This window comes from Mercenaria mercenaria, chromosome 16 (genome assembly GCF_021730395.1).
Source record: "Mercenaria mercenaria strain notata chromosome 16, MADL_Memer_1, whole genome shotgun sequence".
NCBI lineage: Eukaryota > Metazoa > Mollusca > Bivalvia > Venerida > Veneridae > Mercenaria > Mercenaria mercenaria.
Window position 1 is genome coordinate 21096923 of NC_069376.1, and position 14989 is coordinate 21111911.

Below are 14989 nucleotides of genomic sequence, written 5' to 3' on the forward strand. Positions count from 1 at the left end.
CTTGAAATAGAAAAACCTTGTGACCTCTCTAGAGGCCATACCCTTGAATGGATCTTCATGAAAATTGGTCAGAATATTCACCTTGATGATATCTAGGTCAAGTTTGAAACTGGGTCACGTGCCTTAAAAAACTAGGTCAATAGGTCAAATAATAGAAAAACCTTGTGACCTCTCTAGAGACCATATTTTTCAATGGATCTTCATGAAAATTGGTGAGAATTTTTATCTTGATAATATCTAGGTCAAGTTCAAAACTGGGTCACATGAGCTCAAAAACTAGGTCAATATGTCAAATAATAGAAAAAATGACATCATACTCAAAACTGGATCATGTGGGAAGAGGTGAGCGATTCAGGACCATTATGGTCCTCTTGTTTCTTTTTCTGGATCAATTACTCACCTCACTGGATCAAGTTCCATAACTCTGGCATGTATTTTGGGCAAAATATGCCGCCTTTTGGACTTTGAAAATTCTGGTTAAAGTTTTACATGCGAGTTTCTATCTCCAAAACTAATGCAGATATTGAATTGAAACTTCACATGTGCCTTAGGTGTTATAAAACTAGTTGATAGCAGCAAGTCCCATAACTGATATGCATTTTGGTCAAATTATTCCCCCATTTGAACTTAAAACTCTTTTGATATTTAACCTTTTTGGGTAATATTTTCCTGCCTCTGGGACAATATTTCGAATAGTCGAGCTTGGCTGTCTTACGGACAGCTCTTGTTATTATTTTACCTTGTTTACGCTATAACATCTTCATTTCTTCAGCAGTTCTAATCATATTTATACAGAATTAGGGCTGTAACGAGTATCCGAGTACTCGGATATCCACGAATTCGACCAAAAGTTCGAGTACGGATATTCGTCATTGTCAAGATCGTTGGATCACGATCTTTTTCTTTAATACATGCAGTATGTAAAATTCTATCAATAAAACTAAATAAAAGCCATATTGAACGTCTTTAATGAATTTTCTTGCACATCTAAGATGATAACGCGTTGTCAGATTCTTAACCCGATGTAAACAAATGTCTTAGGTAGAGTTAGCATCGGTCTTACATTCGAACCAAAATCAATATGAAATCTGTCATAACAGTGAATAAACATTTATCATTTAAGAAATTAAATTCAATAAAAAGTAAAATTACAAAATTTCTTTCCAACAAGTAAAGTTTTCTTATCAAAAAATGCGAAACTGTTACTAAATATTGTGATATTAATGACTGACGTCATATCGTTCATCTGCATGAACAATAATGGCCGAACATTAATGAAGTCCACCAGCTAAATCTGACTTTAATTAATGAGCAAAACATTAAACATAAGTCATAACTGTAAAATTGAGCACTATGAGAACTGCAAAGTTAAATTCCATAAAGAAACGGTACTTATATAACAGTCTTGCATTTTTGTATCATTATAAGTTGTTGCTGGTGAGCCATGGTTCGAACTGTGAATCGTCGGCCCCGACTCGCGAATCGGATCGGATCGCCACTTGTCCGACGATCCACAGCCCTATACAGAATGTGTATGAACAATTATGTTTAGTAGAATTGCTCTGATGATCGATTATAATTGAAAATTGATAAAAAATTATTTGATTGTCGGTGACAATCGATCATGATTTTGATTAATCAATTGCCGCTCAGATGTGTTTACTACTAGTACTACACTGAGCGCATGCCGCCTTTTCTGTCTGTGGCTTATTCTTTTGGTTAAACTATAGTCTCTAAAGATGATTTATTTCTGTACCTTTCTCATGTGTTGAAATATAATGGTGGTTTGCCTGTTATGTACATGTAGGAAAACCTATGCTTATCTTGAGCTGGAGGAGAAGTGCGACTCTAGTGAATCACTCCGCTTATTACCCATCATCATCCTGTTGATGATTTGCAATTTTGTCAAGTTGACTGGAATACAGGATGGAATAATATAAGCTCCACCTACTTCAGATATATTTTTTACCAAGATTATATTCAGTGTTTTGTGAATTGATTGTTGATGAACTAAAAATCAACACTTCTGTTAAGTACCTGTGTAACAATATATTACAAATGAACCCTTAGTGTGACACAAAAATATTTGACTTTCAATCATAATGTTAGATGTTATCTGCTAAAGCATGCTGGTAATCTGACGCAACATCAAGAACCACTTGATGGATCTTCATCAAACTTGGTCTGTAACATCATTATAAGGTCTAATCCCAAATTTGTTCATATGGGGGCTCTTGGGCTCTTTTAGGGGCCACTAGAGTTAGAATAGAATACCTTTGAATGATTTCTCCTAATGGTTACAGATTTTGGTGTGTGACAGTAAAATATAGGGAAAAAAACCTTTAAAAAACTTTTGTTTTAATGAACAACTTAAAGGATTTTCACCAAGCCTAGCAAAGTCAGATGATTATGGTTTTCTTGAGGGGAGTGACTTCGGCCCATTTGGGCCTCTTGTTTAGCATTTAGAATCTGAAAATGTTATAATTTCCTGTCATTCTTCTGATGCTAGATTTTATTGTATTTTTTGCAGACTATTGCATGCTTTGCAGTCGCTATACATTTTATCAGCTTTTTGCTTGTCCTACACTTTTTAGCTCACCTGAGCACGAAGTGCTCAAAGGTGAGCTTTTGTGATCACCCTGTGTCTGTCGTCCGTCGTCGTCCATCCGTCAGTCGTTCGTCCGTCCGTCGTCAACAATTTGACTGTTAACACTCTAGAGGTCACATTTTTGGCCCAATCTTAATGAAACTTAGTCAGAATGTTACCCTCAATAAAATCTTGGATGAGTTCGATATTGGGTCATCTGGGATCAAAAACTAGGTCACTAGGTTAAATCAAAGGAAAAGCTTGTTAACACTATAGAGGTCACAATTTTGGCCCAATCTTAATGAAACTTGGTCAGAATGTTACCCTCAATAAAATCTTGGATGAATTTGAAATTGGGTCATCTGGAGTCAAAAACTAGGTCACCAGGTCAAATCAAAGGAAAAGATTGTTAACACTCTAGAGGTCACATATTTAGCCCAATCTTAATGAAACTTGGTCAGAATGTTACCCTCAATAAAATCTTGGACAAGTTCGATATTGGGTCATCTGGGATCAAAAACTAGGTCACCAGGTCAAATCAGAGGAAAAGCTTGTTAACAGTCTAGAGGTCACAATTTTGGCCCAATCTTAATGAAACTTAGTCAGAGTGTTATCCTCAATAAAATCGTGGACGAGTTCGATATTGGGTCATCTTGGGTCAAAAAGTAGGTCACCAGGTCAAATCAAAGGAAAAGCTTGTTAACACTATAGAGGCCACATTTATGACTGTATCTTCATGAAACTTGATCAGAATATTAATCTTCATGATCGCAAAGTGCTCAAGGTGAGCTATTGTGACTGGTCATTGTCTGGTGTTCATCGCCGTGAGTTGTCCGTCCTCCAGCATCATTATACCCCCACCAAACATGTTTGAGAGGGGTATATAGGAGTCAGTTTTGTCACGTCCCGTCGCGTCCCGAAATCTATTATCTCAGTTATTACCAAATGGATTTGATTCAAACTTAAAATATATGTTCTACCTTATCACCCACATCATGTGACACAAGGTGCATAACTCTTGACACCAAGTTTTCATGAATTATGTCCCCTTTTACTTAGAATTTAAGGTTAATTTTGTTGTATTTTCACTATATCTCAGTTATTACTAAATGGATTGGATTCAAACTTAAAATAGATGTTCCACCTCATCACCCACATCATGTGACACAAGGTGCATAACTCTGACACCATTTTTTTTATGAATTATGCCCCTTTTTACTTAGAATTTAAGGTTGATTTTGATGTATTTTCACTATATCTCAGTTACTACTGAATGGATTTGATTCAAACTTAAAATAGATGTTCCACCTCATCACCCACATCATGTGCCCACATCATGTGACACAAGGTGCATAACTCTGACACCAAGTTTTCATGAATTATGTCCCCTTTTACTTAGAATTTAAGGTTAATTTTGTTGTATTTTCACTATATCTCAGTTATTACTAAATGGATTTGATTCAAACTTAAAATAGTTGTTCCACCTCAACACCCAGATGATGTGACATAAGGTGCTTAACTCTGACATAAATTTTTTATGAATTATGTCCCCTTTTACTTTAAATTTAAGGTTGATTTTGATGTATTTTCACTATATCTCAATTATTACAAAATGGATTTGATTCAAACTTAAAATAGATGTTCCACCTCATCACCCACATCATGTGACACAAGGTGCATAACTCTGACACCAATTTTTCATGAATTATGTCCCCTTTTACTTAGAATTTAAGGTTAATTTTGATGTATTTTCACTATATCTCAGTTACTACTGAATGGATTTGATTCAGACTTAAAATAGATGTTCCACCTCATCACCCACATCATGTGACACAAGGTGCATATCTCTGACACTAATTTTTCATGAATTGTGTCCCCTTTTACCTAGAATTTAAGGTTAATTTTGATGTATTTTCACTATATCTCATTCTGATTGGCTTAGAGCCAAAGGGAAGTAACCTTTTAACTTTTGTACTTAGTTTCTTCCCCTTAAATTCCAGGAATTAGTCTATTTTTAGAAATCCTGTTTTTAGATTTTTAATATTTTAGGTATTTTTCTAACTTTTTTATTATAAGTCCTATTTAAAAAGTAAAAACATTTTTCTGTGGTAACTTGGGTCGGTAAGACACTTTTTTGTATTCACTTTTAGTGTATCTCTAATATTAGAGATTTAATATATTTACTAGTATTACTATACTAGTATTATACTAGTATTACTTATATGTGGAAGCCCAGGATGAAGTACTCCAAAGTATTTTTAAGATTCCTTATGGTTGCCATTCTTCTGTGACAAGACCATATGGTGGGGGTATGAGTCACTCCTGTGACAGTTCTAGTTTGCCTTGTGAACACTCCAGAGGACACAGTTGTAACCCATTCTTGATGGTCTGTAGGTCAAGTTCGAAACTGGGTCATGTGGGGTCAAAAACTATGTCTGTAGGCTAAAGCAAAGGAAAAGCTTGTGAACGCACTACAGGCCACTGTTGTGACTTAATCTTTATGAAACTTGGTCAGAAGGTTTGTCTTGATGATCTTTAGGTCAGGTTTGAATCGGGGTCATGTGGGGTCAAAAACTAGGTCATCCGGTCAAATCAAAGAAAAAGCTTGTGAATACTCTAGAGGCCACAGTTTTGACTCAATCTTTATGAAACTTGGTCAGAATGTTTGTCTTGATGATCTCTAGGACAAGTTTGAAACTAGGTCATGTGGGTCTAAAACTTGGTCAGTAGGCCAGATCCAAGGAAAATCTTGTTAACACTCTAGAGACCACAGTTTAAGTTTGAAACTGAGAATTGGTCAGAATATTTGTCTTGATGATCTCTAGGTCAAGTTCGAATCTGGGTCATGTGGGGTCAAAAACTAGGTTACCCAGTCATAATGAAAGGAAAAGCTTGCGAACATTCTCAAGGCCACAGTTTTGGTCACATCTTAATGAAAGTTGGTCAGAATATTTGTCTCCATAAAATCACTAGGTCAAACATGTTTACACTGTTATGGTTTGTTACACAGGTGAGCAACCTAGTGCCATCTTGGCCACTTTTCTGTTATACAACATAGATGTTACTTTCAAATTTCAGTTGTATTTTAAGGTATCTCTACCTGGTAAGGAGTTTTTTTGTGGACTTAGAAAAACAAAAGAATTACAAGAATTACTACACAACCACAGAATTAAAATTCAATTTGCAAATACAGGTGCTAGTGTAAAGAAATTTGCTATGACATGCGTATATTGTGACAATCTGGCACTCTTGTTGTATTTAAGTATGCAATTTTAAGGGCACCAGAATGCACCTAATGAGTGATTAAAACCAAAAACATTATGGGGAGTCCTCCCAATACCCTCTGCAACAGGAGCGAAAATTCATTCCATACTCCTATTCACTGCCATTGGTGTCTTAAAAACATGCCTTCAAAATTTTCTGGCTAAAACCCTGTGCTGTATAAATTTTAGTGAGATGGCAGCATCCAGGGCAGCAGAGGATCCATTCCGTCGTCGTAGCAACACAAGTACCTCTGCCATATCTCACAGTGGTGAAACATACAAGAGGAAGCGAGCAACAAGTGAAAGTCATCATCATCATCCTCCAGGGTACATCAATCCTTTATACTCTCATAAATTTGATGTAAATTATTTGTAGTGCAAGATACTACCACTCTTATTGTTTGATTCAGACAAACTTCATGCATATCATTATTATAATATATATATTAATTATGTTTGACAATGGTGTGCCTCCAACTTTTTAGCTCTCTGTAACAAATTTCACAAGAGATAAATATTGCTGTACCCCATCATTTGAGTTTTGACACTTTGTTAATGATTCTCAGTAAGCTCATGTCTCAGACCACAACTGATAGAAACTTTATAGAAGTCATCTCCTTGATAATACCAAACGAAGTTTGAGGGGATATATAGGAGTGAGCTTGTTGGTTGGTCCATCTGTTGGTCCATTGGTTTTCATGGTTTCCGGACAAGAACTCATAAAAGGCTTGACAGATTTAAATAATTTTTGGTACACAGGTGTAACATCATAAAATACAGGTCAGATTCGACTTTGAGGTCAGTAGGTCTAAGGTCAAGGTCACAATGACCCAGAACAGTTAAACGGTTTTCGGATGGTAACTTGAGAAAGCTTGGGCCTAGGATCATAAATTTTAGTACAAAGGTGTTCCATCATAAAATACAGGTCGAGTTCGACTTTGAGGTCAGTAGGTCAAGGGTCAAGGTCACATTGACCCGGAACAATTAAACGGTTTCCAGATGATTACTTGAGAAAGCTTGGGCCTAGGATTATGGAAGTTAATAGGGAGGTTGGTCATGACCAGCAGATGACCCCTATTGATTGGTCAGTAGGTCAAGGGTCAAAGTCACAATGACCCGTAACAGTTAAATGGTTCCTGGATGATAACTTGAGAATGCTTGGGCCTAGGATAATGAAAATTGATAGGGAGCTTGGTCATCGATAGCAGATGACCCCTATTGATTTTGAGGTCCGTAGGTCAAAGGTCAAGGTCAATATGACCTGGAACAGTTAAACCATTTCCAGATGATAACTTGAGAGGGTTTTGGCTTAGGATCATGAAAGTTGATAGGAAGGTTGATCACGACCAGCAGATGACCTCTATTGAATTTGAGGTCAGTAGGTCAAAGGTCATGGTCACAGTGACTTTTAACTGTTCCGGACTATATCTTGAGAATGCTTGGGCCTAGGATCACGAAACTTAAAAGGGAGGTTGATCATGACCAGCAGATGATCCCTATTGATTTTGAGATCAGTAGGTCAAAGGTCAAGATCACAGTGAAATGGAACAGTTGAATGATTTCCAGACGATAACTTGAGAATGCTTGGGACTAGGATCATGAAAAATGATAAGGAGGTTGGTCATGACAAGCAGATGACCCCTATTGATTTTGAGATCAAAAGGTCAAGGTCACAGTGACCCAGAGTTTCTGGACGATAACTTGAGAACGCTTGGGCTTAGGATCACGAAACTTAATCAGGATGTTGGTCATGAACAGCAGATGACCCCTATTGAATTTGAGATCAGTAGGCCAAAGGTCAAGGACACAGTGACCCGGAACAGTAAAACTGTTTCCGGACAATAACTTGAAAATGCTTGGGCCTAGGATCACAAAACTTAGGAGGGGGGTTGATCATGAGTGGCCTGGAACATTTATACCGCTTCTGGATGATAACTTGAGAATGCTTGGGATAAGGTCACGAAACTTAATAGGGAGGTTGATCATGACCAGCATGTGACCCCTATTGATTTTGAGGTCAGTAAGTTAACGGTCAAGGTCACATTGAACCAGAACAGTAGAACTTTTTTTGCCAAATAACTAGAGAATGCTTTGGTCTAAGATCACATTTGATATGGAGTTTACTTATGACGGGTAAATGACCCATAATTATTGATTTGAGGTCAGGACGTCAAATGTCCAGTGCACAGTGACCAAATAATTTCTGTTCCTTGTGCAATTACTGAATGCATCAAGGGGGGCATTTCATGTTATACAAGCTCTTGTTTCTAACTTGCTAACAGGTTACGAAACCTGATTGCACATGTTTGAGTCACAGAGAAGGGCTGATAATAAGCAATGGAAGCGAAAAGATCAAAAACGTCCTTGTATTGCCAAGAGAATCGTAAGTTTGAAAAGATGTTGTGTGGAATTTTCTTCAATTCTAGTGACCCATCTGGTCATACAGTCACTGGACGATTCTACAAGAACTATGTACTGAAAAAAGTTTTACAATAAGAAACATCCGAGCAAAGGATGGTCAGGAGTCCATCTTATACACGATAACGCCTCCTGTCACAAGTGAGGTTGTTCAGTCTTTTTTGGCTTCTGAAAAGGTCGAAGTTGCAAACCATCCACCTTATTCACCTGATCTAAGTCCCTGTGACTTTTTTTGCTCACCTGTCACATAGTGACAAGGTGAGCTTTTTTGATCACGCAGCGTCCGTCCGTGCGTTCGTCCGTCCGTCCGTCTGTAAACTTTTGCTTGTGACCACTCTAGAGGTCACATTTTTTGTGGGATCTTTATAAAAGTTGGTCAGAATGTTCATCTTGATGATAGCTAGGTCAAGTTCGAAACTGGGTCACGTGCCATCAAAAACTAGGTCAGTAGGTCTAAAAATAGAAAAACCTTGTGACCTCTCTAGAGGCCATATATTTCACAAGAGCTTCATGAAAATTGGTCAGAATGTTCACCTTGATAATATCTAGGTCAAGTTCGAAACTGGGTCACATGCAGTCAAAAACTAGGTCAGTAGGTCTAAAAATAGAAAAACCTTGTGACCTCTCTAGAGGCCATATATTTCACAAGATCTTCATGAAAATTGGTCGGAACGTTCACCTTGATGATATCTAGGTCAAGTTCGAATCTGGGTCACGTGCCATCAAAAACTAGGTCAGTAGGTCAAATAATAGAAAAACCTTGTGACCTCTCTAGAGGCCATATTTTTCATGGGATCTGTATGAAAGTTGGTCTGAATGTTCATCTTGATGATATCTAGGTCAGATTTGAAACTGGGCCACATGCGGTCAAAAACTAGGTCAGTAGGTCTAAAAATAGAAAAACTTTGTGACCTCTTTAGAGGCCATATATTTCATGAGATCTTTATGAAAATTGGTCAGAATGTTCACCTTGATGATATCTAGGTCAAGTTCGCAAGTGGGTCACGTGCCATCAAAATCTAGGTCATTAGGTCAAATAGTAGAAAAACCTTGTGACCTCTCTAGAGGCCATATTTTTCATGGGATCTGTATGAAAGTTGGTCTGAATGTTCATCTTGATGATATCTAGGTCAAGTTCGAAAGTGGGTCACGTGCCGTCAAAAACTAGGTCAATAGGTCAAATAATAGAAAAACCTTGTGACCTCTCTAAAAGCCATATTTTTAATGGGATCTGTATAAAAGTTGGTCTGAATGTTCATCTTGATGATATCTAGGTCAAGTTCGAAACAGGGTCATGTGTGGTCAAAAACTAGGTCAGTAGATCTAAAAATAGAAAAACCTTTTGACTTCTCTAGAAGCCATACTTGTGTATGGATCTTCATAAAAATTGGTCAGAATGTTCATCTTGATGATATCCAGGTCAAGTTCGAAAGTGGGTCACGTGCCATCAAAAAGTAGGTCAGTAGGTCAGATAATGAAAAAACATTGTGACCTCTCTAGAGGCCATATTTTTCATGGGATCTGTATGAAAGTTGGTCTGAATGTTTATCTTGATGATATATAGGTCAAGTTTTAACTGGGTCAACTGCGATCAAAAACTAGGTCAGTAGGTCTTGAAATAGAAAAACCTCGTGACCTCTCTAGAGGCCATACCCTTGAATGGATCTTCATGAAAATTGGTCAGAATGTTAACCTTGATGATATCTAGGTCAAGTTCGAAACTGGGTCACGTGCCTTAAAAAACTAGGTCAGTAGGTCAAATAATAAAAAAACCTTGTGACCTCTCTAGAGGCAATACTTTTCATGGGATCTGTATGAAAGTTGGTCTGAATGTTCATCTTGATGATATCTAGGTCAAGTTTTAAACTGGGTCAACTGCTGTCAAAAACTAGGTCAGTAGGTCTAAAATTATTAAAATCTTTTGACCTCTCTAGAGGCCATATTTTTCAATGGATCTTCATGAAAATTGATCTGAATGTTCACCTTGATGATATCTAGGTCAGTTTCGAAACTGGGTCACGTGCAGTCAAAAAATAGGCCAGTAGGTATAAAAATAGAAAAACCTTGTGACCTCTCTAGAGGCCATATTTTTCATGAGATCTTCTTGAAAATTAGTGAGAATGTTCACCTTGATGATATCTAGGTTAAGTTCAAAACAGGGTCACGTACCTTCGAAAACTAGGTCAATAGGTCAAATAATAGAAAAACCTTGTGACCTCTCTAGAGACCATATTTTTCAATGGATCTTCATGAAAATTGGGCAGAATTTATATCTTAATGATATCTAGGTCAGGTTCAAAACTTGGTCACATGAGCTCAAAAACTAGGTCACTATGTCAAATAATAGAAAAAACAACGTCATACTCAAAACTGGGTCATGTGGGAAGAGGTGAGCGATTCAGGACCATCATGGTCCTCTTGTATTTTCAAGGCTTGAGGTAGTTCATCACGTTTGGATCAAAAAATTTTCTACACTGTAGAATTTGATTAAACACTGATTTTTCAAAACTTCAAAATATACTCAGCAAATAAAAAAGATGATTTTTGCTAGACTGATTTAAAAAATTTTGACCTCACGCAATTTTTCATAATGAGAGTCTATGGGAAAATCACAACCTTCATAACATTTTCGCAAATAGAAATTTTTCTACAATGTAGATTTTAATGAAACTTCTCACAGTCATAAATAAACATATGGTCTATAATGTGGTGAAATAAAGTCTGTAGGTCTGTGTGCTTATTTTTGAGATATTTGACCATGATTTAAGCGAACCACACATTTCAAGCTAATTTTAAGACATTATTTTGAATTATTTAACATGTGAGATGTTTTAATATCATACTTTTAGTTTAGAAAGATAGTAACAGTGTCATTGTAATAAATTTACTCACTGGTTGCCATTAATTCATAAAATGATTTTCATTTCTGTACGCCGAATCCAGGCTTTATTCTACATTTTCCAGATAAATGACATTACGCCATCACTTCTGGTTTATCAAACATGCAGAACTACCTTAAGAAAATGCTATCTGGAAAGAAATATAAGTCCAGAAGTTCTCTTGGCAGAGCCATTTATCACTGTCTCAAACAGATACTAAAAGAAGACTTATATATCTGCTTTTCGCGATTGGGTAAAAAGGTTAGAAAAACGTATTTCGGTAAAGGGTGAATACTTTGAAGGTTTGTAATAAATATAATTTTGATAAAATGTAGCACTTACATGGTTCGCACAGGCCATGAAAAGTCCTTGAATTTGATGCCTACTCCTTGAAAACTACTTGAATTTTGTAACAGTCAGAAACTACTTGAAAACTACTTGAATTTAGGAAAAAACGTACAAAAGATGGCAAATAGTCCTTAAATTCGTCGGATGCGAAGTGAAAACGGAGAAACATTATAAAAGGACCAAAATAAACTAAAAAACGACGAAAAAAAACCAACCGTTACCGCCATTAGGGCCTGCCACGGAGTCGGCGATAGTACGGTACGGTACTGTACTTTACGGGTTTTATGCTCTTTCAAGTAATTTTCACAATGTGTAATTTATCCGCGATGCGTTGAAGGTAATCTTGTGTTACATTGTTTAATTTTGTTCTAAATTGGATTTAAATTGGTTATTTCATGTCTCAGCAACAATGACATTGCGCCCATTTTAGTCCTTGAAAATGGAGGAAAACTACTTGAAAACTCCTTGAAAACTACTTGAATTTTTTTTTTTGGAAGGTCTGTATGAACCATGACTTAAGAAATGCGAACCCAGTGACAGAACTTTTTGCAGGACCTTAGTAGAAACTGAATTTAAATTAATTGGAATAAGAATAAAAATGTTGGTAATTTTATTTGGGTAGGGAAGTGACATGGTAAATAGAGCGAAATCTTAAAGAATGACCCCCATTTTTAGCTTGAATATTCAAAGAATAGTCTAGCTATTCAACTCACCCTGGCGTCGGCTGATCTGCGTCACACCGTGGTTGAAGTTTTACATGCAAGTATATACAGCTATCATTTAAAGGCATATAGCTTTGAAACTTATTTTTTTCTTTTTCTAGGTCAATTACCAACCTCTCTGGGTCAAGTTCCATAACTCTGACATGTATTTTGAGCAAATTATGCCCCCTTTTAGACTTAGAAAATTCTGGATAAAGTTTTGCGTGCAAGTTACTATCTGCAGAACAAATGCAGATATTAAATTGAAACTTCTTGTGTGCCTCCAGGGTTATAAAACTAGTTGATTGCATCAAGTCCCATAACTCTGACTTGCATTTTGGTCAAATTATGTCCCCTTTTGAACATAAAACTTCTGGTTAAAGTTTTGCATGCAAGTTACTATCTCCAAAACTAATGCAGATACTGGATTGAAACTCTATAGATATTTTAACATTTAGGGTAACATATTCCTGCTTCTGGGACAATAATTCGAATAGTCGAGCATTGGCTGTCTTACGGACAGCTCTTGTTCTTTTAAGGAATTGAAAGTGATTGAAATTTTGTATGGTTATTCAAAATACTGATGGTCAGTTTCTTAAATATAGGCGTCTTTATTTCAGGTCAAACTTGATGTCGATTTTACGTGTTTTGGGTTCATAAATCGTTTGCCTCTGATGTGACATAAATTGAAACAAATTTGACAAACTATATATCATTGGAGAGATGAATTTAAATTTGAACACGACCCATTTTGTTTTCCCATTAAACAAAAGTGGTTGGGAAAGGAGGGCGCGATTTGCAACTTCGCACATTCAGTCAAAAAAGAAAACCCATTTAAATTCCCATAAAAGGCGCGAAAATCCCAGCAGAAAAAACTTACGAAGTCGTGAAAACCAGTAAAAAATATACCATATGACGGGGAGTAACCACTGCAATAGAGTATTCAGTCACATGACGTGAACACAGCAAAAAAAGTAGTATTGAATCGAGACCTAGTCATTGGCGCGTCATAGTGGTACTTTCCAGGGATACCTATGCTATTTAAACCGCTTTCCCAGGAATCATCCTAGGTCAAAATTTTAGGGAGAAGTGACTTCTCCCTCCACAGAATTTAGGGAGAAATCGAGGAATTTAAGAAGATTCGGCATAGTATTCAGTTTTCTGCCTGTATATCCACTTTCTATGATAGATAACTTATAAACAGTAATTATTTAAGGAAATTGAATATTGCATTAATAATTTCATGAATTTCTAAATAAAGTACAAACTGAGCTTTGAAAAAGTCGCCTTTAAATTTTTATCCGAAATTTACACGTCTGAAACTCGTACATTTATCAGGTGCACGATCGAAATGCCGTGAAATTTTTCATTCATGTTTCGATTCTCGTGCTTTAATATTGCCCGATTCTTGCATCAATTTGTTCAGATTTATACAATTAATTGATTTATTTATTAATCTTTACGAAAATAATGCCAAACTTGTAGATATAGGCGATCTTTTATATTTTGTACGGCAGTTCAGACGTCCGCGGAATCGTTTTTTATCCACAGCGCCCAAGCAATTCATTTACAGAAATTGGCTGTATTTGAAATAATTTTTGAAGCAATTTTTAATAAAATCAAGAAATAATATACAATTGATGCATTAGATCATGCACTAGTTAAGTTTATCGGCTTTTTACACGCCGATTGAAAATTTTCAAAATGGCAGCGGCTTACAATATCATTGATTAACTACCGTGGGATAACAACGCTACGATTGGCTGAAGTTTGACAGATGAGTAGGCGGGGTCGACCATGGATTTATTGGTAATTTAACCTAGAATATGCATCAAGTTTTACAACTTTAAATAAATAGATTACAACACTCAGAAAAACTCTGCGATTCGGATTTCGCCCGGAGGCGATAATTAGGCAAAGTGGCCAACTTTACAGCGACGATATCGCTCAGATCGCCTTGTAGGATGATCCCTGTTTCCGCGGAGTTTCCATTTACGATTGGATGCAGCAATCCAATCAAAATGTTTGTTAGAAAAATCTCTTAAGGTCACAGGTTGGCTGGATTTTCTGCAATGTACCTAGTTGCTGAGAAATTATAAATATAAGAAATGTATTGACTATTTCAACCAGTAAAAATGTGAATTTTATTTTCGGCTGGGTATAGTTTGGAAAGTATATGTATTAGTATTAGCCACGATTAGTTTTGTTAGCTTATAGTTAATAGTGACAAGGTGAGCTTTTGCGATCACCCTTAGTCCGTCGCCTGTGCGTGCGTGCGTCCGTCCGTTGACAATTTCTTGTCTGCACAATAATGGTTACATTTATGATTTTATTTTAACCAAACTTGCACACAACTTGTATCACCACAAGAATTTGGTTCCTTTCTTGAACTGGTCTGATTCCGTTATGGGTTCCAGAGTTATGGCCCCTGAAAGGGCCAAAATTAGCTATTTTGACCTTGTCTGCACAATAGCAGCTTTATTATGTCTCCCCCAGGAGACATATTGTTTTTGCCCTGTCCGGAGGCGATAATTAGGCAAAGTGGCGTCCGTCCGTCCGTACATCACACTTCATTTCCGAGCAATAACTGGAGAACCATTTGACCTAGAACCTTCAAACTTCATAGGGTTGTAGGGCTGCTGGAGTAGACGACCCCTATTGTTTTTGGGGTCACTCCGTCAAAGGTCAAGGTCACAGGGGCCCGAACATTGAAAACCATTTCCGATCAATAACTAGAGAACCACTTGACCCAGAATGTTGAAACTTCATAGGATGATTGGTCATAAAGAGTAG

General features: G+C 36.8%; 1 protein-coding gene across 5 annotated transcripts in view; it reads left to right on the forward strand.

The window, feature by feature from the left end:
* Positions 1-14989, forward strand: part of LOC123540115 (insulin receptor substrate 1-B-like) — a 164924-nt gene that overhangs the window by 79896 nt on the left and 70039 nt on the right. For all 5 annotated transcript variants that reach the window (XM_053526335.1, XM_045324910.2, XM_053526337.1 and 2 more), the window contains one exon: positions 6040-6177. In XM_053526335.1, coding sequence (XP_053382310.1) covers positions 6040-6177 — 138 coding nt within the window. The remainder of the gene's footprint in view (positions 1-6039; positions 6178-14989) is intronic.